We start from the raw sequence: 27,238 nt of genomic DNA on the forward strand, positions 1-27,238 counted from the left end.
TATTCCCCTCAAGGATATCCGCCCTGTCGTGGAAGATCGAGGTGCCCAGGTACCGCAGACTCCTCTCCTCCCACGTCACTCCCTCCGTGGATTGCGGGCATATTCTCCGTGGGCGGGCTGGGAACAGGTAGGACTTCGCCCAGTTCACTCGGAGGCCCGACACTCTGCTCAAAGATTGTAGGAGGGTCTTAGCCCCACGCAGAGAGTCTGCCGAGTCCGCCAAGAACATCAGCAGATCATCTGCGTACAATGCGATGTGGTGTACCTGTCCATAGACGTCTAGCCCCTGAAACGTCCGACCCAGCCGGGCTCGCGCCGCGAGGGGTTCGATAGCCAACGCGAACAATAGGGGGAAAGAGGACACCCCTGTCGGGTGCCCCTGCCCACCACACACATCTCAGAGATAACCCTCCCAGTTCTGACCCTCGCTGTCGCGTTCTGGTAGAGCAGCGCCGTCCAATTCACGAAGCCCTCGCCCAGGCCCAGCGTGCGCATGACGTGGAAGAGATAAGGCCATTCTAGGCTGTCAAAGGCCTTCTCCATATCGACTGCAAACACCACTGCCGCGTCGCCGTCATAGATGTCAGCCTCCAATATATGTAGGAGCCGCCGCATGTTAAGAGCTGTATTGCGGGCCGGGATGAAGCCCGACTGGTCCGCGTGAATCAGCATGGGCATATGGGGGAGCAAACGCATCGCCAAGATTTTACTTAAAATCTTGTAGTCCAGGTTGAGCATGGACAATGGGCGATACGCCGTTCTGTCCCACGGCTGTTTGCCCGGTTTTAGTAGGGGGACGATGAGCGCCTCGCCGGTGGTGGTAGGCAGGCTACCCAGTCGCTTCGACTCATTGTATAGCCACATCAGTCGAGGCGCAAGAAGATCAACATAGGTGAGATAAAATTCCGTTGGGAATCCATCGGTGCCCGGCGTCTTGTTCCTTGCCATACTCTTGATGGCGACTCTCACCTCTCTCTCCTCGATCTTGTCCCCGAGCCGCTTCGCGTCCTCCTCTCCCAGCTACGGCAACTCTAGTTCCTCCATAAAGGCCTGGAATTCATCTAGCGATGGAAGGACCCTGCTGCGGTAAAGCTCCGTGTAGTAATCGTAGAATAGCTCATTAATCCCCTGTTGGTCAAATCGCGCCGCTCCCGCGTGGTCTCTAAGTTCAAGGATGACCGAGCTCCGGCGAGCCGGATTGGCCAGCCAGGCCAGAAGAGCTCCTGATTTATCGCGCTCAGAGTGCGCGCGTGTAAGGTAAGCTTTTTAGTCAAAGCACCGGAGGCGCTCCACCGTCGCCGCCACCACCTCCCGCGCCTCGAGCAGGGCTTCATGTGTGTCCGGACGTTCGGGCCTTTCCCTCTCCAGCCCCCGCAGCTTCTCGTCCTCCCTCGCGATGTCCTCTAGTAAGGTTCTCCGCACTCCCGATGCCGTCGCAATGCATTGGCCCCGCATCACTGATTTAAAGGCGTCCCATTCCGTCGCGGCCGAGCCCGCTGTGCCCGTATTGATCTGGAAGTACGCTCCGATGCCCGAGGATATTGTGGATCGGAAGAGCTGGTCGTCAAGCGCCTCTGGACGCAGCTTCCAGGCTGGGATCCGCGGGCGGTATTGCGACCAGCGCAGCTGCACAAGAAGCGGGTTATGATCAGAGATCGAGCGCGTGAGATATTCACTGTGGCACACCTCCGTATGCACGTCCTGTGAGCACAGGAATGCATCGATGCGGACATGCAATTCATGGAGCGCGGAGAAGAACGAGTAGTCCCTGTCCGAAGGGTGGTTAGCCCTCCACGAGTCGACCAGATCCCACTGGCGCTGCCAGGCGGAGCGCGCAAGTGCCAATTTGCCAGCTGGTGCATTAGTTAGGGGTAGTATCAGTCACGCTATTTAAGTCCCCACCCAGGAGCAAGGGTTCCACTAAAAACGAGGCCAGTTTGTTGGACAGCAGGGAGAGAAATGCAGGCTGGTCCACATTCGGGGCGTACAGACAACCCAAGTTAAGGTCCCTCCCATCTAGTTTGCCCCGTACCATTATGTGCCTCCCCTCCGGGTCAATTATTTGCTGTGTGCACTGGAAAGGTACCCCCGCCCGTATCCAAATGGCCACCCCCCTAGCATAAGCAGAGTAGTCAGTGTGGTAGACTTGCCACTTCCATCGTCGTCGCAGCGCCTTCCCCTCTTTATCTAGCAGGTGTGTTTCCTGGAGGAAGGCAATGTGAATGCCCCGTCTGACTAAATAGGAGTAGATCTTGTGGCGTCTATGCATTGAATGCATCCCCCTTACGTTCCACGTGAGACATTTGTAGCCTAAGTCGGATCCTATTGTAGAGCCCATCGTACTCCACCTACTCTCACAGTGACCCCCCAGCACGCCCGGGTCCCCCTCCCATCCCCCCTCCAACCTGCTCAAGCAAACTACCCCAACTCCCACACCCCAGTACAGACAACCAACGTGGAATCCCCATCCAAACTCAGTCAATGAAAGTGTATCACAGTAGAATAGGGCTAGGGTGGCCTTGACGCCGACCCAAACAGGCCCGAAGCCCCCCGCCCCCGCCCCCCCCCCCCAAAACATTCAGGAGAGGCCTCACCGTCTCTTCCCCCCCCCCACATCTCAGATCAGCAATAAGTCCCAGGAGGTATCCACACCTCACCGCATAGCGTCAGGAAGCAGCCCCCATCCGCACCCCAGTACCTTACAGATGTGACCAGTGTCCTGCGACCCAGCTCAGCCAAGTATTCCATCTGCTGTTTGGGGAGTCACCACCGGCAGGTCCGTCTCTGAGAGCTCGTGTCCACTACTGGATCCCAGACTGGGAACACTGACCTTCGAGTGCTCCGACGCGCTACTGGCAGGGCTGGAGTCTCCCTGGCTGATGGCCACCACCGCCAGCACCGCCTGGGCTCTTTCCTGCTGCCATCCTGGCGGGGAGCCAGATCTCCGCGTCGGCGTCGTTTCCGTAGAGCGCCTCCTAGGCGATGACTCCGGCGGGGGATCTGCGCTCGGCCCCCCCTGGCATCTATCCAGCTCCAAGCCTCCTGTGGTGTCAGGAAAAAGTGAGTGTGATCCCCAGCAACGACCCTCAGCCGAGCCGGGAACAGCATAGCATAGGGCAGCTGCAGCAATCTCAGTTTCCGCTTGACCGCCAGGAAAGAGGGCCGTTGTCTTTGCACGTCTCTGGTGAAGTCCGGGAAGACCATGACCTTGCTATTATCGATTATCAGGTCCGGCAGGTCTCTTACCCTCCGGAGGATGTGGTCTCTGTCTCGGAAGTGCAGGAGACGTTGTACTATCGGCTGCGGCGGTCCCCCCGGCTTGGGAGGGTGTGCAGGGACCCTGTGCGCCCGCTCTATGGAAAAAAACGGGGAAAGTCCATCCGGAGCCACCTCAGACCGCAGCCAGCCCTCTAGGTAGGAGACCGCATCCTGCCCCTCCACTTTTTCTGGGACCCCCACGAGGCGGAGGTTATTGCGTCTGGAGCGCCCTTCGCTATCCTCAGCTCTGAGCTCCAGCACCCGGACCTTCTGCGTCATCTCCGCCAAAGATGTTTTTAGAGCAGCTACATCTCCCGGCAGATCTTTCAGGGTTACCTCCGAGGTCGCCACTCGCTCTTTTAGCTTCCTGTGGTCGTCCTTCAGCAAGGTCAGGTCCGATCCGATGGTGTCCATTCGCTTTTCGAGAGCTTCCCGCGACGCCACTATCGCCTGCATGATGTCCCCCAGGGAAGGATCACGTGGTCAGGTTGAGCTTCCCGCACCAGGCCCCGGCGCATCTTCTTCCACGAGGTGGCCCGGGTCATCCAGCTTCCGGGCGTCGAAGCCCTTCTTTCTGCCTCCTCGCACCATTCTGTCGGGCGGCTACACTTGCGTGCCCCTTCGGTGGTCACCAATGAATCAGGGTACTCTTACACTCCCCACCAGATTCTACGGAGACTCTCGGCTCTGTCGCGCCTCCAGGCCCCCATCAGGCTGGGCTCTAGTTCCTTGAGCAGTCCCAGGAGCAGGCCCCACTCCACCAGGGCGGCGGGGCACCAGGGCCCCCCGTTCAGTCGCTCGGGGAGGTCTCCCCCTCCAGGATGTCTCAGACTACCTTTGCGCCTGCAAGCGCCAGTCCCAGGGCGGTTCCTGGCGCGTGGGCGTCCCTGACCAGGAAGCCGCCTCTCACCGCCTTCAGCCCGGGTGTCTCACAGGAGTGAATGCCCAGATCCTCCGCTTCCACTCGCCCCTCGACTGACGCCCGCTCACCGCTGGTCTGCAGGTCGTATGGGCACCACGCTTCCCAGGGCGGGGGGGCACCAGGACTACCTCCGCGTCAGGAGGGTTGGCTCAGCACCCCACGAGGTCTCTGGGTCTCCGCCACCGGCAGAAAGGGCAGACGCCGTCACGCGGGCGGCGCCATCTTGGGGTCAGGCAGTCCGGCCGCTCCTAGCTCTCCGGTCCCGCCTGTGCTGCTCCTCCAGGTGATGCCTCCTACCTCCGCTGGACTCAAGGTATCTCCGCTGCCCTGCAGACCAGTGTCATAGCATCCCCGGGCTCTGCACCTCTTCTAAGGCTCCGTCGCCAGGCGTTTCATGCCAGGACGGCGGCCGCCATTTTGGGCGCTCGTATCTTCGGGCACCGCGCTCCGTGCAGCAAGTCCGATTAAAGTATTTACTGGGACTCCCAGTCCGCCAGGTTCACCCCTCGTGCTCCAGAGACCCTCCTGAACGTGCCTGGGGGTCGGGGTTCGAGCTGGGGTGCAGGATATGTGGTGGTGCGAGGCGTGCGCGGAGGAGCTCCGGAGTCCCGCTTCCACCTACATCGGCGCCTTAGCCACGCCCCCCCAGGCCAAGAGCACTCATGAGCTAATTGAGTAATATACCTATCTTATCCACAAGGGTGAAGGAGTTAGGAGTGAAATCCATCCCTTGGCTTCAATTTGTACGCCCTTTAAGCAGAACTAGAAACACCTTCATAAAGTAAGAAGGAGAAGAAAACACAATTTCATTTGAATCTTCACATTAACAAGGGTGGAGATAAGATGCTGGCCTGAGTGAGATAAAGAGAAAGAGGGTGGAGAGTATGAAGAGGAATTAACTGAAAAGTTGAGATTGAAGGAAGATGTAAAAGAAAGACAAGAGGACAAGTGAGGAAAACGTTGAAGTCCAGCCGAACTACTAGAAGGCTGACACATGACTGTTTTCCCTCTATTATACCAGTCCATGGTACAAGGGTCAAGGATGGCTATGTGCCTGAAGAAACACTGTGATGGTGATTTCCTGTCACGCACTGTTCCTGTGGTGTGCCTGGCCAGGCATTGCCACCATCCAGTACTAACACATTTTATTAGAAGCAGTGTGAACTTCATGTGTTGCTGACGTCTTGTGACAATTGCCAACTACTGGCACATGAGGACGATAGAGCTATCATCTGATTCACAGGTAAAGTAAGGGCCAAACTGAATTTTAGCTTGAGAGCAACAACTATGTCATTGCAGAAGTCCCCACTTCTACCATGCAGCAACTGAAAACTTGTGCTTTTTGTCACCTTAGCTGTTCTGTCTCCAACATTTTATACTTCCTCAATTACAAACACCATTCATGAATACACCAGGGACTGCACCAAACTAGTCACTACTTGAGAACGGTTAGAGTAGGTCAGGCAGGCTTTTTCCAGATATTCTTCAGGCACCACTCAGATACCAGCCTCTTGAGTCTACAAGAGTTAAAAAATACCACTTCTGCCGACTTGATAAGTATAATGAGACTACTGAAGTCAAAGCTTTTTCCTGGTCTTACTCACATGTGTTGAATCCAAGTAGGTGATGACTGATCATCTGCTCCTCCTCTTCACTCTTTATGAAGACTAGAGGTTTAACGATTGGATATCCTGCATAAAATAAAAAACAAGATCAACGGAATATCAAATTCAAAAATCATTGTGAACAGATATTTTGTCTACTGATTTGTATAAACACCAATCAAAGTATACAACAAGAAAATAGTGAACTGTTTTGTTAAAAGGCATGGGTTTGAGTTTGCCCACACATGCCAATGTTTATAAAAACAGTGGGAAAATATACATTTTACATTCTCCCGCTCTAATCCTCCAAAACCTTCATATAAGAATGCACACGTAAAATCAGTGACTATGAAAAGGCCATGCATGTGATTGTTTGAATGTTCCCGAGATTCTTCACAAATCACTCTGAGAATAACTAATGGCACTAGGGAGCTGGCTTAGATTGATCCCAAACGAGAAATTTAAAATCACCTCCTTAAGCCAGTGAAACATTACAGTTAAACTCTAAGCATTCTCTTGTTCTTTACTCACTTGCACTGCTGACTCCAGAATCCTGGTTGCTGATTGACTGATCTGCCTGTTCACTTTTAACGAAAATTTGAGGTTTGTTTGGATAACCTATGTATAACAAAACAAGTTTTTACTTTTTATTCAGTCAATTATTTATTAGTATTTCTGCTCATGCAATATACAAAACTGGACATTTGTGAACAAGAAAGTGTACAATTGTGTAGCAAAAAAGCACAAGATGTGTTTGATGATTTCATATATTGATATTCCTAGCAGAAGTGTAATCATAACTCAATGACATTATAATTAGTTCATGACACCCTGTTCATTTCCTTGCTTTTGTCAAGTGAACTTCCAATTTAATGAAGCCTTTACAAATGCAGAATGACAGACAGGAATGAACAGGGTTTTAAAACAACGATTGTACCAACTATCTTGCCAGACATGAACATTTTCAAACCAAAGTGCAGAAAGCAGTTACTGATGGTGAAGTGTGTGAAAATGTGAGCTCCACAATGGTCATTTCCATAGGTCAGACACGGCTAGTTCACGCTGTTGTGGTACATATCCTTTTATTTTTTAATTCTAAAGGCAAAGGTGCAAATATGACAACTGTTAGACCTAGCATCCTTTGTGTGGTTTCCCTAGACCTTTTGCTTCTACCTCCTGTATTTTTGACTGTGTGCTGGATTTTGTTTTGCTGGTTTAGATGCTTTTGGCACTTTGCCACCACTGATCAGTACCAAAATGAAAGTGCTCTCTGTGTAAATTGTGAATATGTTGGTCATCCATATTTGGCATATTGTAAATTGACATGTCGACCTGGCAAGTGCACCCACTTGCCAGGCCTTAACCTTCCCCTTTCTTACATGTAAGGCACCCCTAACGTAGGTTCAAGGGACCCCCCCCCCCCCCATTGACAGGGTGCAGTGTATGTGAAACGTAGGTCATCTACTAGTGTGTTTTACATCTCCTGATAGTCAAATACTGTATATTTCGTTTTTCACTACCGAAAGGACTATCTCTCCCATAGGTTATCATTGGAGCATGTGGCTTGAAAATTTTGTGTTTGAAAATTACACATTTTTAGAAAGTGGGCATGTTCTTGTTTAACCATTCTGTGTGCTTCTGCTTGCTTGTGGATTCACGGTCTGGTTTTAAACTGAGAGGGGCAGTTTGTGCATTCACTTCAGACACTCACACAAAGGAAGCTGAGGTGTGCTCTGCATATGCTGATGAGCCATCCTGGGCTTAAGTGGTGGTAGGAGTTGTCACTAGCACATGAATAGTCTGTGGCTGCCCTGTACAATGCTGTCTCCACCCCCCACCCCCGGTAGTGTGGCTGGACCAGGAAGGACAGAACTGGCTTCATTGAGCAAGGGAGACTTTCTCAACCAGATAAAAAAAAAAATAGTATTAAGTATTGTGCCTCTGACAGCAGGATTTTTGAACACTTCTGGATCAAGACAGACCTCTGCCAAGGAGAAGAGCTGAAGAGCTGTGAGGAGGAGTTCTGCCCCTTTGCTGTGTGTTGCTTTGCTAGGTTGGCCTGCAGTTGCCGCTTCTGCCTTAGAGGATAAATGTGTTACAGCAAACAAATGATGGACGGAATGCTGACAATGCAAACATTCTCCCCCAGTCAAATGATCTGGGTTAAATCCATCGTTCTGTTGCCCACTACGCTACCCCAGTTTGGACCCAGCCATATGCAAATCAGTCTTGACCCTGTGCCCTATGAGAACAGTCCAGACAGAACTGCCAGGCCAGGTCATCCTTGGACTGGAAAAAAAGCATCCTTGGACCGGTTTCAGGGTATGTCACCCTTCTTTGGCCAGGCTAGCTTGAATCCAGTGGCACAGTGAGCAAAGGACCCACATCTAGGCATACCCATCCCACTTGGGCAAAAGTGTTTGCATTGTCAGAATTCCGTCCATCATTTGTTTGCAGTAACACTTTTTGCCCTAAGTGGGATGCCTATGCCCGGACGTGGGTCCCTTGCTCACTGTGCCCTTGAATTCAAGCTAGCTTGGCTGCAGAAGGGTGACATACCCTGAAACCGGTCCTATGATGCTTGGTTCCGGTCCAGGGAGAACCTGGCCTCGCAGTTCGTCTGGACTGTTCCCATGGGGCACAGGGTCAAGACTGATTTGCATATGGCTGGGTCCAAACTGGAGTGGCGTAGTGGGCAAAAGAACATGGATGTAACCCAGATCTTTTGACTGGGGGGGTATGCATCATTTGTTTGCTGAAACACTTAAAGAGGATAAAGACTGGACTTTGCAGTGAAAGCTGCTTGAGAAGATTCCCCAAGTGCTTGATGTAGAGCTTGCCTTCTGTTAAGAAGTTTCAGGGACACCGGACTTCGCCTTCAGCAACCCTGAAATGCACTGCTGGGATTTCTGACCTGCCTTGTGGTGCCTAATCCAGTTTCTGGGCCCTTGGAGGTTGTTTTGGTGACTTTGTTGGTGAAGATCCACACATTGCCCTTCCAGCGCCGTTTTACCCATTGCAAAGTGCTGTGTGGCTGAAAAAACCATGAATCGCCAAGATGTGTCTGAAAAGATCCAAACAGCGCCTGTGTGCGGCCTGAAAATTCTTCCCCAGCCCCAGTCCTGAGCACCGAGTTTCCAAAGTCAGAAACTCCCACTTTAAATCCAACTCAAGCTTGCCCTGCACCTAGAAGAATCTGCGCATCACGGCACAGCGCCTGGATTGCTGCTGCATCGATATCCGCCTCAGCCGTATTTTCCCTCGGATCGCACCTGTCTATCAAGTTCAACAGCCGCAGACGTGAGCCATCCGGAAATCGACACATCACTTACCCTTACAGTCTGGATTCGACACAACACTTCTACGTGTGTGCAGCAGAACTAACGCATTGCCTCGCCACGGACTCAGGAATCAACGCATCGCTGTGATTTCCTGCACCTCACTCATATGCAGCTGCTTTGTTTGGTGAATTTTGCCACATCCTAAGTTTTTTTGTGACAAGCATGTGCTTCCATACATTTCTGTGGACAGACTTGCTAAAACATTTTAAAAGTGATATTTTAATAAGTGTATGTTGTTTTGGTCTTGTTTGGTTTAGAAAAATATACTTTATTATTCTAAACTGGTGTGGTGTCCTTTAGTTGCGTTTCACAGTGTTACTGTGTGCGTTTTGTACAAATACTTTACACATTACCTCCGAGCTAGGCCTGTTGGCTCGTGTCAAGCTACCAAAGAGGTGAGAAGGGGTTACCTAGGTGTGTAACTCTCTTATCTTAACTACAAGATCTTTGGGAAAGCATTGAATCGTACAACACGTTCAAACAACTGGCAAATAAATCAGTAATGATCATCTCGCAAGCAGAGGTTAAAGCAACACTAACCAACAGGGCCCATGGCTGGACTGCCATTCAAAGCTATACCGGCAGCTTCCATCAAAGCTGCCCAAGCGTTGGCTTCACACAGGTTATGAAGGAGAAGTTCCTACGACTACGGTTGGTCATCTTCCCATCAAAATATAATTTGCCCCCGTGGAAACGCCCTCAAATGACAACTAACTGTCGCCTATGTGGGGACTCAAAAGAGGACATCCTTCATCTAATCAGGGGCAGCCTTAGGCATGTGCAAGCTGTGCACCTGCACAGGGCCGCCAAACCTCAGGGGCGGCCACGCCAATATATATCCTTAATATAATAATCCAATGAGGATGGATACATATTTGCGTGGCGGCCCCTGGCAGGGATTTGGCGGCCTCCGGGGGTCCCCTACATACGCTTACTGCCCAGGGCCGCCATGAGCCTAGGGCCGCCATGAGCCTAGAGCCGCCCGAGATCTAATATGCATCTGCAAGGAACTGGACAAGGAGAACAGAACCCATTTAAAACCTACCTTAAAGGAAATGGGAATAAGAACATGCAGGCAGGCGGTTAAAGCATGCTTTGACTGGAAAAACATTCAACTTGTTAAATTTCTGGATAAAGCGTAAAAAAAACTGAACTCTAGCAGGGAGCGTTTAGACAAAGACATCTCATGCTGTACTTAAGTCTTATTGTCTTTTGGCAACAAACAAGGAATAATTACATCTATGTTAACATACAAAGGCAAAACTTCGGACTCTTCCATCTTGCTTTGAAGGAGGCTCATGAAATGATACACGCTATTCCACAAACTAAGCGCTGACCTCTGATAACCCAGCTGTGCCCATTTTCAACACATTACCCCACATATTTTTTTTTAAAGACATGTTTGCACTTCTGAAACCATATTTCTTCTGTTGTTACACAAACTTTATGGAGGCAGTGTTCAACCCGGCAGTGCCCATTATATTATAATACTCCATATACTTTTCATACATGTTTACACATTCAAAACTGTTCTCTTCTGTCATCACATGGACTTTTCGGAGGCAATAATTTTAAGTAACCATGCTAAAAATGCTATTATAATTTTTTTTATTACAAATAATGTCCTACTGTGGATTGGTTACTATGTCACAAAATTGATGTAGCGGATTGCAACTAGTCAACACATTCTTCCGGAGGACCACCTTTTGACTGCCACGCTAGCCCGGCCATGTTTCTCAAAGCCAACTTTATAGAAACTTGCACTGCCCTATGAATTTGTAGGCGAGTGCCCTCCAAATTCGTCATTTTGCACTTTATTACGACTCCTTTTGCACTTTACTGCATGCACTAAATGCCAATGTGTATTTATGTGATTTATATAGCGCGCAAATACCCTGGGGTGTTTCGGTGCTGAAGGTAACTCAAGAGACGTTAGGTAGGGCTACAGATTGAAGAGCCAGGTCTTTACTTGTTTCCGGAATAACAGCAGGGATGAGCTGCTCCTCTTGTAGTTTTTTGGAATCATTGTAATTTCTCAAACTTATTTAAACTAACTCCACTTATAAAAAGGGTAGTTTTAGGCACTTTTTACATGTAACCTACCATGCAGCTGACTGTAATGGTTTTTATCAATTAAGCATTTTTATATGTGTCGGTCTATTTAGCCGATTGCAATGGTTTTCATCAACTAAGCAATAAAGATTATATTATTATTATTATTATCTTAACTACAAAGAAGGGTCCCTATTTGGACAAGGTGCAAGATATTGCCAACTAGAGACCCCCATTTCTAACAATAAGGCATAGAAAAACAGGAGTACAGTCATAGCAAGATTACAACCAATTATTGCCATAGTTTGTTTGTATGTAGGATTGCCTTCACATATTTATGTTTAAAATGGAATGGTAGCTTTTTAAACTTTAAAAACATAACCAGTATCATTTAGTGCATACATTGAGTTTTTTGTTTCTCAGGACAGGAAACATCTCACCGGCTTGGGGTTGGAAAGCTTTTGGCTTTGGTCAGGAGACGCCATAGATTTCAGTGTTAATTACAGTGGTGTAACAAAAGCTTAGGCGATCCCCGACAAAGGTATGGCAAAGTGCTAAACAACAAACCCGCTTTCCACCCTTCTCTCCCCACCTCCTCTTTTCATGATGCCTCACAAAGTCCAGCTAGGCTACAAATGGTGCAAACCTACTGGCTCTAGACTTATATACATTCCTTACCCACAGAAAACGCACAGCCGGTTAATTGGTAATTACATGTACTAATGTCAGTTGTACAGGACTTCCAGCTCCCAGGAGATCCCTATCACCTGTGGACCTGTGTTCAATTGTCTCCCGCCATCTTCAGCCTTTACATGGAGTCCTTTGAGGCTCTACTCACAGAAAGAATCATCAAAATTCACCAATATACAGTCTGCAGTTCAAACCCTCGAACTCTTGCATACTACCATGTTAGATAACAATAGATTCCTTATAGCATGAGTGTCACTATGTATGGGGGCGTGGCTTGGGCGTGCATGATGGCGGACGCGGACTAAACTCGCTCTGCTGACTGCCCGGATTATCCATAACTACTCACCTGATCGGAGCTGGATTTACACCTTACAAGCCCCCCTGCTGGCTGGGGGTACTGTCCTGAGTACGGGGACTCAGGAAGAATTGTGGAGTTGGGATTAGTGGGTGCTGCTAAATCGTGCTGAGAGGCCGACGGAATTTGGCAGTGGAGTCGGAATCGTCTTGCAGGAGCCGGGGAGCCTGAGAGCCAGTTCCCTGCCAGCAGAGCAGTGCTGTGCGGAGCAGCCATCAGCGGCGGAGACAAGAGGCCACAAAGTATTGTGTAAGCAGTGTTGTCGGGCGCCGCCGGGTCGTGCTGAAGAAGCGGACGAAACCTGGCCGGGAAGACGGTATTTTGTCGTACTAGCCGAGGAGCCTGGGTCTCTGCTGTTTGAGTGGTGCTGTGCGGGGCTGCTGTCAAAGGCAGAGGCAGGAGTGCGTCAGCGCGTGATCGTTCGGCAAGGCCTGGGAGCTTGGTCATTGGTGAGGCAGCGGGGGCGGGGAGCGAGTCTGGGCTGTCCTCCTGCGCCTTCCTTTTATTGATCCGTGCACGCTGATTGTGGCCCAGCAGGAGTTCCCTTTTTTAAAGACAGAACTGGAGGCTCACAGTGGGGAGCCTGCCAACGCAGCCGGAAAGAGTGGACGAAAGTGGGAGGGGTTTGCACGAGCACTGCCTTTGGGAGTAATGTGGGGCAGCGACTGCATGATTATAGGATTCGTCCTCCTCCTGAACTGCCACGCAAGACACACAAGATACAGAGGGATGGCACATGGGCTGAGGTTGGAGGCCTGTGAGAGACAGTTAGCACATGTACTGGAACTGGCACCCATCCCAGAGTTCACGAAATTAGTCGACATGCTATAGATCTGATGCCATACTACAAGCGATTGAGCGCTCCAAGGTATCGCTAGAGTCCAAGATCGACAACATCGCCACTGAACTTGTGCTCCTCCACGCCTATCTTAGGAAGCTCTAGGACTGGGTGGAGGCGGTGGAGCACACTGTGGGTGAATTGCAGCAGGCCACAGACCTCCTGGAGAAACAAATCACGGATCATCAAGCCCATACCAGACAGCTTGAACAAAGAGCAGAGGACTCTGAAGGCCGTTCCAGGAGAAATAATGTCCACCTTGTGGGGCTGATGGAGGGACAGGAAGGCCAAACACCAGTGGAATTCATAGAACAGTGGCTGAAAGAGATCATGCCAGATGGGTCCTTGTCCTCCTCCTTTTCCATAGAAAGGGCACACCAGGTGCCGGCTCGCAGGCCTCCCCAGGTAGTTCCCCCGCCTTTCCTCTTCAAGACCCTACACTATCGGGACAGGGATGACATTTTGAAAGAAACCAGGAAGTTAAAAGAAATCCAAGTGGACAATGCCAAAGTAATGTTCTTCCCGGATTATACAATAGGAATACAACAGCAGCGGAGCTCCTTTCTGGCAGTAAAGCAACACCTACAAACCCTAGGCATCCAATTCTCGTTCTTTTTTCCTGTGAGGCTAAGAGTTGTGGCGGATGACTAGACTCACTTTGCCAATGCTCCACAAGATACATGGGACTGGATGGAGTCAACTAGCCGCTTCACAGGCCCTAGGCCCACTAGCAGAGGCATCAAGCGGATAGCGGACTCAAACAAAGCTAAGCGGCAGGGGAGAATGCGGAAAACGCAGGTGCTGCAACTCACAGCGGATCCCAATCTGGAACAGATAATAAAAGAACAGCGGCAAACTTTACAAGAAGCAGAGAAGATCTCGGAGGCGGCCAGGGACTCGGGCTGGGATCCTTCTTCTCTGCATGAATCTCTTGACTGATATTCTTCAATGCTTGGCTTATCGGACAATAACTCAATTGACTTGCCGGATGTCACCTCACATACCCCGGATGTTATCATACAGAACTGGATAGTTGAGAAGGAACTACCTTGAGATACCTGTAGTTACTCAGGTATAAGAGAATCAGAAGATGGCAGATAAGTGGGGAGCCTGGGTCGGGGTGGAGACGGGGAAAGAAACATGCTCTAAGCAGGTGTTGCACTAATTGGTTGGGTTGCAAAATTAGACCAATTGCACAATGGAAAGGGCGGAGAAACAAAGGGAGGAGAAAAAGCATTTAAACAGCGTATGGGCGGGTGGGTAAAAATTGCCGGATTGAGGAAGGGCGTGTCCCTTCTCTCAACCATGACCCCGGGGTTGGTACATTGAACTAGTAATGTTGTTTGGTTTGGGCAGTCCTATTCTGTTGCCGGATCCGCTCTATGCATTATCACATGGAACGTAAGAGGATTACGTACACCATCCCATAAATATACAGTTTATTCCCTATCTCAAGAGCCACAACATGCAGATAGCGCTGCTGAGGAATCTCATTTGAACCACCTCGAAGCCGCCAGATTGCAACGTAGATGAAAGGGGCGGGTCATTGCTACTAACAGCTCAGCATTTGCAAGAGGGGTGCTGGTGTGGGTACGCCTGGGGGGTGCGCCTACTGATAGAAGATACAGAAATAGATGCAGAGGGAAGGTACATATTTATAAAGGGAAAGCTAGACGGGAGGAGTTTGCTCATTGGGAACATATATGCCCCTAACACGGAGCAAGGGCCCTTTTGGAATAAGCTAAGTACAGTACTCTTCAGGTGGTGTCACATGCCATGGTTGCGGGGGGATTTTAATGGTGTACTTGACGTAATGCTTGATCGTTCCTTTCCGCCTCTTAGGCGTACTGCAGCAGCCACTGGGGCATCCCTATTGAGGAACTGGGTGGATACTATATTTGGGGGGATAGCAGATGTATGGAGGCACCGTAATCCCGCCACGCGGGTATAGTTATTCTATTCGGCTCCACACGCCCTTCATGTGCGACTTGATAGATTTCTATGCACAACAAATATGCAGCAATACATGAAACAGGGGGAGTACATGGGCAGGACCCATTCGGAGCCTAACCCTCATTATGTTCATCCGACCTGGGACTCTCTGGGACCCACCCCAGTGGCTTGGAGGTTGCAGCCCACCCTATTGGAGGATTTATCCTTTCGGGACTCTCTCCACACTTCCATAGAAAGCTACTTCACACTGAACACTGGCACAGTGAAATCAATACTAGTGGAGTGGGACGCCTTTAAGGCAATGCTCGGGGGTGACTGCATGGGTCTGGGAGGAGTTATGAGGAAACAACTAGAACACGAACTCGAAGACCTAGAGAAAACATTGTTGTCCTTAGAGTCGCTAATGGCCTTGGACCCCGCCCGAACACCAGACCTATTAGAGGGGAGGGAACAACACACCACGCTTTTAGAAAGACTGTGTAGTATTATTTTTCGTCATACTCAGATAAATTGGGTGCCATGCTTGCATGGCTGATAAAGCAGGATCAGTCGAGCAGCCCTTTCACTGCACTACACTCCTTAGAGGGGGAAATACATTACAACCAACATGAAATACATGATGAGAGACAGACACTGTTCATACCTGCTTCTGTAATCGTCCATTGATAACATTTCTGCAGATCACTTTACCAGCCCATCTGGGAATCCTCAGCATGGACGCCGCTATTGCAGATAAAAACCAGACATAGTTCGTCACTCCTAAACAAAATTTGGCTCCAGTCCATATCAAGGCAATACATTAACAAGCATTGGCATAGCAAATAGGTCTGGCCTTTGGGACCTAATAAGTATTTAGTTATGCAGCACAATATCCTTGGTGCAACAACATCAACTGTTGCATGGCTAAACACTTATAAGGTCCCAAAGGCGAGAACTATTGGCTATGCCAATGCTTGTTAATGTATTGCCTTGATATGCACTGGGGTCATATTTTGTTTCGGTGATTAGACTGCTGTATCAGGAGCCGGTGGTGAAGGTGAGAACTGGTCAGTTTCTCTCAGGTGCCATACCAGTCCGCAGAGGCACTCGCCAGGGCTGCCCTTTCTCCCCTCTCCTGTTTGTTTGGCAGTGGAACCACTGGCTTTCGCTATTCGGCATCCACGGAACACTGGGGTATCTGTATGAGTGACTCAACTCAGGTAATATCTCTATACGTGGATGATCTCCTACTATATTTAAAAGACTTGGGTGAGATTCCCGGATGTATACCTAATATGCTTGACCAATTTTCTCACCTCTCGGGCCTACGAGTCAATTGGGACAAATCCTGTCTTTTTCCGTTCGGACCTACTACGCCCGACCTGAGGTTTGCTATTGGTGATATAGTCATCGAGTGGCAGCCTTCGGTGTACCGATATCTGGGTATCCAGATATATCATAGTGAACAAGACCTCTTGGACGGTAATCTCACCAGAGCAGTCACAGTGCTGTCTGCACAGATGACCTTCTGGAAAAACGCTCGCCATCTCAGTAGCCGGTATGGTCTCCTTGGTTAAGTTGGTGCTTGCCTGCCTTTTGTTTTATTTCGCAAATCTGCCAATATATTTGCCACCCTCCTTTCTTTAAGCCTTTAGAAGGTATGATATGGGGACATATATATGGAATACCTCTTGGTGCAGAGTGGCTCTTACGAGGCTGTACCTCCCAACGGGGAAAGGACGGCTTTCGGTGCTGAACCTGGAAGAACAATAGTTACTTACCTGTAATCTGTGGTTCTCCAGTATTGGTGTCTTTCATAGATTCACATGCCTGAATCATTCCCCGTCGTCGGAGTGGGAGTCCCACGGTACATAAAAAAGCAGTAATATGCCATTTGTACATAGCAAATAACAGTTATACCCAACCAGGAAGTAAAGTAGCCCCAGCTACAGTGGAAAAAACTTCCACATTAGTGACTATCCAAGTCATTATGTATAGACCAAACTGCAGCCAATCAGGCCACAGCTCCCACCAGAATGCTCTCCCCAGAGACCCAGGCTCTCAGATTTTGCAGCACCGGAGTGTACCTGAGTATATATATATATATATATATCCATAGCCTGAGTGAGACTCTGAGGGGAGGTGGGTGGGTGCATGTGAATCTATGAAAGACACCAATACTGGAGAACCACAGATTACAGGTAAGTAACTATTGTTCTTCTCCAGTATTAGGGGTGTCTTTCATAGATTCACATGCCTGAATCAGAGTAGTTAGCAGTAATACAATACATCGCTCTTGGACGCCAAGCTACACAGTTTTCATGCATGAACATAATGTAATGCAATAACATATTAAAGCGTCAAAAGAGCAAGAGGAGGTGGGAGAGATCATCAGAGGCTCACCTTATTGAAAAAGATTACGCAGGACTGCTCTTCCCACCAAGGCATTGGTATCACTTGAAGAATCCAGACAGTAATGCCTCGTGAATGTGGGCCTGCTGGACAATGTTGCAGCTCTGCAGATCTGCAGGAGAGGCACACCAGCAAACAAAGCAGTTGAAGAAGAGACTGCTCTCGTAGAATGAGCTCTAGGTAAGGTCTGTAAGGGTTTACCTGCTTGTTGATGGCAGAGCCCTATCGTTGATGAGACCCACCTAGCGATAGTCTGTTTTGTCACTGCACAGCCTTGTCTCAGTCTGCCATGTGCTACAAATAGCTGATCCGTCTTCCTGATGGCAGCTGTCCTTGAAGGATAAAACTTAAGACATCTGATATCTAACGAGTGTAAAGTCCGCTCAGCTGGCGACTGCGGATTCGGAAAGAATGTCTTAAGTATCACTGGCTCATTCAAATGAAAATCCGATGGTACCTTGGGCATGTACTTCGGGTTGGTGCGCAGTATCACAGAGTCATTCGTGAATTGCAAGAAAGGTGGTTTGGACGTGAACGCCTGCATGTCACTAACCGTTCTGGCTGATGTTAACGCCAGCAGTAATGCGACCTTCCAAGTGATGAACTTCAGATCAACTTTATGGATCGGCTCAAAGGGATGGCGCATGAGCTGAGCTAGTACTATATTCAAATGCCAGGATGGAGGTGGCCGACGTATTGGTGGAAACATACGAAATAAACCCTTAAAGAATTGCTGGATTATTCTTGAGGAATATAGAGAATTCGTACCATCCTGACGGTATCGGGATATAGCCGCTAGAAACACTTTAAGTGTTGAGTGCGCCAAACCTGATTTAGCCAACTGCAAAAAGAAGGGTAAGATCTTTTCCGGTTCAGCATACATGGGATGTAAATTCATAGTTTGGCACCAAGCACAAAAACGCTTCCATTTAAGCTTGTAAGTTTTGTTAGTTGAAGGCGCTCTAGCATTGGCTAGGACTTCTTGACAGTCTTGTGGAATGTTCAAGTGTGCAAACTCATGGTGTTGAGGAGCCAAGCCGATAATTTCAGAGAATGAGGGTCCGGATGATATACCCTACCTTCTTGAATTGTCAGAAGATTTGGAATTTGAGGCAGCTGGACTGGTTCGTGTTCTGAGAGAAGAAGAAGCTGTGTGAACCAATATTGTCGTGGCCACCGTGGAGCAATCAAAATTATTCAACACGGTTGTCTTCTCATTTTCTTGATGACCTTGGGAATTAATGGAATTGGCGGGAAGGCGTAGGCAAATATCTGCTCCCAATTCATTGACAGAGCATCCCCGCAAGATTCTCTGTGGGGAATCCCGCTCGCAAAGTGTGTATATTTCTTGTTCCGATATGTTGCGAAAAGATCTAGATCGGGGTGACCCCATCTCTGGAAGATCCGATCCAGCGCTGGTTGATGCAGTTCCCACTCGTGAGTGCTGCTCTTGGATCTGCTCAGGGAATCTGCTAGCACATTGGCTACTCCTGGAACATGCACCGCTGACAAGTTGATGTTGTGATCCAGAGCCCAATTCCAGATCTCTTGAGCCTGCTGGGACAACCGGGCTGATCTTGTGCCCCCCTGCTTGTTCAGGTAATGCATGCTTTTCTGAGGAGTGCAGTCGCCATCTTTTGAATCTTCTCCTGTCTTTCGCTTGAAATGAAGACCTGAGCGAGCTGGACATGTTTGCTTGTTGTGGCGTAGGAATTGGCCTTGATAAGGCAGTCGTCCAGATATGGGTATATCTGAATACCCTGTAATCGTAAGTGGGCCGCTACAGGTGCCAACATCTTTGTGAATACCCTCGGGGCTGAACGTAGTCCAAAAGGAAGCACCTTTAATTGGAAATCCCTGTTAGCCACTCTGAACCTTAGGAACTTCCTGTGCCTGGGGAAAATGGGTACGTGGAAGTAAGCATCCTGAAGGTCGAGTGTTGCCATGTGGTGGCCTTCTGTCAGAAACTGGAGGATCTCTTAGAGTGTCAACATTCTGAACGTTAATTTTTTAATGTATTTGTTGAGGGCACGCAAATCGAGGATGGGGCGCCATTCCCCCGATTTTTTGCGTATCAAGAAAAAACGAGAGTAAAAACCTTTTCCTCTCTGATGTTGAGGTACTCTCTCGATTGCCCCCTTTTGAATCATTGTATTGATTTGGATGAACAGCTCCTTGAGATGTGCTGGGGGCGGTCCTTTTGGGGGTGAATTTGGAGGGGTTTTTACAAATTCCAATATGTGGCCCTTGGAAACCACATCCAGGACCCATCTGTCTGTGGTAATTTTTGACCATTTTGAGCAATGTAGGGATATTCTTCCTCCAATTTGTTTCTGGCTGGGACAAAGTGGTGGCAGGATGTGTTCCTCACTTTTTGTTAGTGTTGTCTCTGCCCCGATATGTTGTTTTCCCTCGGGGCTGTGAATAATTATTTCTTCTTTGGCCATAAGGTTGTTGCTTATATGGCTGGTACCTCTGGTTATTTTGGTTGTTCGTATAGGATCGTTGTTGGTAATATCCTCCTCTATTTGTGAAGTTACCTCTTCCTCTAGCACCGCGAAAGGAAGATTTCCGGTACTGCAGAGTACCCAACGATCGTGCAGTTTCTGTATCCTTCTTGATGGCTTGCAAAGCCTCATCCACATGCGAGCCGAATAGGTACTCGCCATCATAAGCCATATTCAGCACCTTGGCTTGCACCTCCTGCCAGAAGGATGTAGATTTCAACCATCCCTCTCTTCTAAGGACTGCAGCTCCTGCCAACTGCCTGAATCCTGTAGCTGCTACGTCCACTGCAGCATCAATGATCTCCGACGAAGCATACTCCCCTTCCTGCAGAATTTTTGTGGCTTCGGTCCGGTCCGGTTCAGGCAGTTTTTGAATGTATGGCGATATATCTGACCACATCTGCCTATCATACCTGCCGAGAATTGACAGCGAATTAGCAGCCCTAACTGTGGTCGCTGCAATAGTCGATACCTTTTTACCAATGGTATCGAGTCGCCTCCCATCTCTGTCCGTAGGAGTGGAGATCTGAGATGACGGGTTCTTTGCTCTCTTTTGAGCTGCTTGCGCAATGACTGACTCCATCTTGGCCTGGCCGATCAGGCAAGCAGGTGAAGAAGTTGGTGCCCTGTACTTTTTATCCACTCGCGGTAAAACCGCAGGTAAAGAATTTGGTGTGGCCATGATCTTTAGACCTTCTCTCCAAATAAAGTCTATAATAGGAATAGACCAACTTTGCCTCTGAGACAAACTCTTAAAGTCGTACAGGAAACATTCGTCCTGTTTAGCCTCCATGGTAATGAGAAATCTCTTAGTTGCTTTGTCCATAATCCTATGGAAATTTGCAATATCCACCGGTGGTGACTCAGCTTTTGGTTGTTCATCTGGAGAAGGTGTGTCAGCTTGATAATCTTCATACTCCGACGAGTCCGTTTTATTTAATTCACCTTCTTCATGAGCTTCCTCATCAGTACTCTCATCCTCTGTTTGGTGGTAGGACACCGGGGTTGATGGTCGGGCATGCTCCGCTTCTTCTGTCATTGTAGCCATTGGAATCGGGGTTACTCGAGGCCGTGGAGAAGAGATTTGTGATTCGCCTGACTCTGAAGGCGGAAAACGGCGATAATAATCGCTCAACATATACTGCAAATTTTGGAAAAGTTCCATTGGCATTTGCATCCCTGGTGTTGGTTCAGTCTCCAACCTAGGCGGTTGTATCACTTCTTCCTCCTGATCCTTTATTTGTATAAGCAAATCAGATGGGCTCTTAGCTGCTTGAAATAACTCATCACCAGATTCATCTTCCTCAGAAGCCAATAGCCTGTCTGGCATTTTTAGTGGCGACATAGATGCAAACTGTGATGAACGCTTTTGTAATAGTGCCGCAGTGGTGGCTGGAGATGGCAGCGGTATCACATTGGTCCTTGCTGACCAAACTTGAAGATCTGTGCAAGATGACAGCTTTGATGTTGTTGGATTCTCTTGTGCCATTGTTAATTCTGTTTCTTGTGGCTTTTTCTTCGTCGTCGACGATGTACTCGTCGACGATAATTGCTCCGTCGACGACTGTGGCTGTTTAGTCTTCGTCGACGAGATGGACTTCGTCGTCGACGAGGGAACCGTCGACGGGACTACTTTCTTCGTCGACGGGGCCGTCGACAGGTCTATTTTCTTCGTCGACGAGGCCGTCGACGATGACTTCGTCGACGGGGCCGTCGACGGGGTCTTCTTCGTCGACGATGGGATCGTCGACGGCAGTGTCGACGGCAAGGTCTTCTTCGTCGACGGTAAGGCTGTTGTCGACGGCAAGCTTTTCGTCGACCCTGGTATTAGCTTCGTCGACGGAGGCTTGTCGACGAGAGGTGTGACTATTTTCGTCGACGAGATGGGACGAACCTGGACATGTACAAAAGTTGGAGAGGACGCTGAGGAGATCACCATAGAAGGTTTTGGAGAGGAAAAAGTATAGTAGAAGTCACTGCAGTGGCTGCCTGACAGGAAAACGGCAGAGTAGTCGCTGCCTTGGTCACAGGCCTCTGAGGTGACAATAAAGACGCAGTCTTTTTTGATTCTGTTGGCCTCACAGATTTCTCAGAGGATTTTTTCATTTTAGAGGTAGAAGGCTCACCAGCGTTTTCAGTGAGCTGGGCCTGTCTTGCCACCTTAGCCTTAGGAGTAGTCACCTTACTCTCAGCCATCCTCTTTCTAGATCCCATAGAAGACCCTGAGGCCAAACTTCCTACCTCAGAGAGTGGGTTATCCTTATATTTAATCCGCTGTATCCACAGCAGCAGGCGACCCTCTCTGTGCCTGAGGGTCTTTGGAGGAAAGGTGCGACAAATCTTGCACTCCTTAGCCTGATGATCAGGGTACAAGCAGTAGATGCAGAGAGTATGCGGATCCTCCTTAAACAGCCTTGCTTTTCCGCAGGATTCACAGGCCCTGAACAGGGACTTTGATTTAGACATGTTAGAAAGTGAAATCTTTCAGAAGTAGAGAAAAAACTGAGCAGAGCTCAGAGAGACTCCCTATCACACGACGTGCGGTAAAAAATCTGAGAGCCTGGGTCTCTGGGGAGAGCATTCTGGTGGGAGCTGTGGCCTGATTGGCTGCAGTTTGGTCTATACATAATGACTTGGATAGTCACTAATGTGGAAGTTTTTTCCACTGTAGCTGGGGCTACTTTACTTCCTGGTTGGGTATAACTGTTATTTGCTATGTACAAATGGCATATTACTGCTTTTTTATGTACCGTGGGACTCCCACTCCGACGACGGTGAATGATTCAGGCATGTGAATCTATGAAAGACACCCCTAATACTGGAGAACACTATTACCTTGCGTCCCAGTTGCAGTGGATGGCCCGGTGGGTAGAAGGTAGGCACCTATCAGACACTGGAGGGGGTTCTCATGACAATACACACTGTTCTATCGACCTTTCATACCTGCCACAGGCATAATAAACCTCTTCCACTTCTACCACAAGTAGCTTATAGATGCTACCGCAGGGCATTATTTCTCACCAGATACGTGAAGCCAGCTCAGCATCTGATTGGGATGCCCAGGGGTATAGGTTATACCACCCCTAGTGACTTGGTGGAATGGCATGCGGTGGGAATACACACATTTGGGGATTTATAGAATGATGATGGACTGATACTTTTCAAAACTCTGGCGCAGGTGGAGGGTATACATCCGGGACACTTTCTTCTACACACTTCAGGGCATTACGCAGCGAATGGGTAATATTTCGCAGGAACCTCATACAAACATGATAATTCAAGACATTCACGTAATGGGGTAGGGTAGTCACTTAATTCGTTGGTTTGCAGATGCCCTGAGGCAGCATACCACAATAGACCGAGCCCACTGCAGGAGAAATGGGAACAGGATATGGATCGTTCATTCACGGCGGTATAATGGAATATTGTATTAAAGAATCCTACACAAGTTCCGCGGAATGAGAGGTTCCAATTGATACAATATTATATAGTGTTTTGCGCATATCTCAATCCGGAGAAAATCAATTGTTATTTCCATAGACAAGACTCTCATTGTCCTTGGTGCGCTCTTTTGAATGCAGACATTGTACATATGCTCTGGTCCTGCCATAAGCTTCAACAATTTTGGGATACAGTGATTGAGGATCTGGAGGGGTGCACTGGTAGGCAACTCCGTGCTCCTGGGAGTCATGTTTTGGGACTGTTTACCCAGGGGAAAACACACAGGGGAACGAATAGGTTTATTGATCTCGGCTATGCAGTGGCTAAAAGACTCATCACAAGGAGTTGGAAGGCAGGAGAGCCTCCTGCCTTTTTAGCATGGGCCCGCTCAATTCTGAACTGGGCGGCAACCGAGGGTACGTCCCTCAGGAGAGAGGATACTCTGGGTCGGGGGAAGTTTCCGCTGTCGGAAAGCTGGGGCACAATTCTCACGACACTGCGGCTCAAAGTACAACAAGACTCAGACAGCTTATCCACACGGCAGGATGGACAAGGGGTGGGTCAGGGTTAGGGTTGGACAAGGGAAAAGCGCAGGATGAGACAGCTAATGTCATACTCGCGGCATTTCAGTGGAAGGGGATAAGATCTCGACCAGGGATAAATATTGTATATGACACTGTACATATGCGCACTGCATGTATATCGGGGATGCCTTTGTTTAATGATGTAACCTGGGGAAGTTTAAGTTAATGGTTAACTATATATATTAATCTACGAATTACACTTCAGATAATACAATGACAGCGTGATAAAGGATCCAAAGAATGGAGGATACTGTAGAGTTAATGCAACGGGGAAGACGAAGGCAATTGTTTAGTCCCACTTTATAAGTTACAATCTCTATGTTTTTGGATGTGCTAATCTATGGACTGTGCTACTTTACTTGACTAAAGTTGAATCCAGATTTACTATGGCTGTAATGTACATGGCAAAAAGAATAATGCTATATCACATATTGCTTTTCTGGATCATATACAATAACAATAAAAAGATCAAACAAAAAAATTTGTGTTACTATTCATTCCACCTTTCCCCTCTCCCCGTCTGTTTTGCTTTCCCAGCAACGTGGCAAGAGTACATGAACCCTAATGCAATCAAGGAAAATGTCCCACCATTTCAGTAGCAAAAGAGACACATTATTAGGGTGCAGTTGGCACCCCAAACTTCAAGGCCTCTGAACCATTGCAACTGCTACACTAATGACAGCTACACCCATATCTCCTATATTTTTTACTCTCCCTGTTTCTCTACTCTCTTGTCTCAAGTGGCAGGCTTCATCGCTACCTTGCACAAATTCCTTATCCTGTCTCTCGCATCTTGCTATGCTTCTCATCTCACCCCTCTATCTTGTCTTTCTCTTTCCTTCCCTGCCTCTCCCCTCGCTTTGGCAACTCGTCATCTTGGTTTTCTCCCACTTTCTGGTCATCTGTGTCCGGATCTCCAACCATATGTTTTATCTTTCCAGTCTCGCCTTCACATCTGTCTTCATCACCTGCTCTGTCATGCAATAGTCTCTGTCTCTTCATCAAAAAGATCTCTCTTCCCTGCCCTTTCTTTCTTGTTTCCCCTACCTTCTTTAGTCTTTCACATGTTTATCTCTCCATTTTCCCTCTACTGTGTTTCTCCACCATTGTGTTTAGTGAAAGAGACAGAGACCGGGTTTGAATATTTTTGCCAGGGCCTCTCTCTGCTAGCAACTAAATAGTTTTACATTTTGTGTTCCAGAAAGACTTGGCAGGACTGCAGAGAAAGTTGTCGGGACTCTACAAAGGAGAAGACATGTCAGCCTCTAGTTTCTACAAAAATTATCTCAAGTGATTGTTAACAACTATTACTCTAGCCCTGCATTCCTTAGCACTTTTTCATGCACCAATCAAAGCAAGGAGAAACAAAACCAAACATTGGCAAAGACAATAATTATCGGCTACGCAAGAGCTAATGGCTTTGCCAATGTCATTTATCCATGTCGTACAGCAGAGTGGAGTGGCATGATGTAGAATGGTGTGGCGTAGAGTAGAGTGGTGTATAGTGGGGTAGAGTTGTGCAGAGTGGCACTGTATGGAGCTGCGTGGTGTAGAGTAGAGTGGTTAGAAGTGAAGTAGAATAGAGTGGAATTGTACAAGAGTGGAGTGGCACATAGTAAAGTGGCGTAGAGTAGGCTGGTGTAGAGTGCAGTAGCATAGAGTGCAGTGGCATAGAGTGGTGCAGAGTAGAGTGGAGTATAGTGCCTAGGGGTAGAAGGCAGTGGAGTAGAGTCCAGAGTAGAGTAGTGTCAGAGTATGGTGGCATAGAGAGCAGTGGTGTAAACTAAATTAGTACAGAGTAGAGAACAGTGGCGCACAGTGCGGTGTTGCAGAGTAGAGGAGAGTGGTGTACAGTGCAGTGGAGGGCAGGGGTGCAGAGAAAAGTGGCTTAGAGTGAGGCGTTGCAGAGTAGCGTGGCGTAGAGTGAAGTTATACAGAGTGGAGTACAGTGGCGTCTAGTGCAGTGTAGAGCTGCATTGAGTAGAGTTGTGCGGGGTAGAGCAGAGTGTTGAAGAGTGTAGTAGTGCAGAGTTGAGTGCAGTGGTGTTGGAAAGAGTGCAGTGGCGTAGAGTCCAGTTGTGTAGAATACAGGGTAAGGGTGAGAGGGAAAAGAAGCAACATGGAAGGGGGAGATAACTGAAAAACACAAACACTCATATGGAGTGCCTGAACGCAAAGAAAAACGTAGCTCCAAAACCAGGAGCAGTGAATGGACACAAATACTTGGTCTATGCTCCAGGGAAGGGCGAAACACAAAAGGAGGACATGATGCCCCCATGCCAACGGGATTCAGAAAAGGGGGTGGTGATGGACAGAGTATCTGAATTAAGCAGAACACTCCTACCCAGTCAACAGATCAGGGCCTGATCCATCACCGTTTTTTAGCTCACTGCACCATCCCAGCTCAGAACCTGGCTACATGCAAATTAGTCTGTCCCTGGCCCAGTGCATCATGGGAACAGGGCAGTCCAAACTACCAAGCCAATTCTTTTACTGGAAAGGAAACAAGCTTCGGGGGGCGGTTTCTGGCATTACAGCCGTCTTCGGCCCGGCTTGCTTGAATCCTGATGGTGCAGTGAGCAAGGGACTCATGTCGGAGCATACCCTTCCACGCTTATGGTGGACAAAACGATTCAGAAAAGGGGGAGGTGATGGACAGAGTATCTGAATTAAGCAGAACACTCCTACCCAGTCAACAGATCAGGGCTTGATCCATCACCGTTTTTTAGCTCACTGCACCATCCAGGCTCAGAACCTGGCTACATGCAAATTAGTCTGTCCCTGGCCCAGTGCATCATGGGAACAGGGCAGACCAAAGTACCAAGCCAATTATTTTACTGGAAAGGAAACAAGCTTCCGGGGACCGTTTTCTGGCATTACAGCCGTCTTCGGCCCGGCTTGCTTGAATCCTGATGGTGCAGTGAGCAAGGGACTCATGTCTGAGCATACCCTTCCACGCTTATGGTGGACAAAACGATTCAGAAAAGGGGGTGGTGATGGACAGAGTATCTGAATTAAGCAGAACACTCCTACCCAGTCAACAGATCAGGGCTCAATCCATCTCCGTTTTTTAGCTCACTGCACCATCCCAGCTCAGAACCTGGCTACATGCAAATTAGTCTGTCCCTGGCCCAGTGCATCATGGGAACAGGGCATACCAAACTACCAAGCCAATTCTTTTACTGGAAAGGAAGCAAGCTTCCGGGGACCGGTTTCTGGCATTACAGCCGTCTTCGGCCCGGCTTGCTTGAATCCTGACGAAGACAGCTGTAATGCCAGAAACGGGTCCCTGGAAGCTTGTT

The 27,238-nt window shown here is 48.6% G+C and overlaps 1 protein-coding gene across 2 annotated transcripts in view; it reads right to left on the reverse strand.

The window, feature by feature from the left end:
* Positions 1-27,238, reverse strand: part of LOC147685081 (uncharacterized) — a 277,204-nt gene that overhangs the window by 98,195 nt on the left and 151,771 nt on the right. For both annotated transcript variants that reach the window (XM_086940956.1, XM_086940955.1), the window contains exons 7-8: positions 6,316-6,402; positions 5,785-5,871 (exon numbers count right to left, since the gene is read on the reverse strand). In XM_086940956.1, coding sequence (XP_086797082.1) covers positions 5,785-5,871; positions 6,316-6,402 — 174 coding nt within the window. The remainder of the gene's footprint in view (positions 1-5,784; positions 5,872-6,315; positions 6,403-27,238) is intronic.

This window comes from Lissotriton vulgaris, chromosome 10 (assembly GCF_964263255.1).
Source record: "Lissotriton vulgaris chromosome 10, aLisVul1.2, whole genome shotgun sequence".
In the NCBI taxonomy this organism is placed as follows: Eukaryota; Metazoa; Chordata; class Amphibia; order Caudata; family Salamandridae; genus Lissotriton; species Lissotriton vulgaris.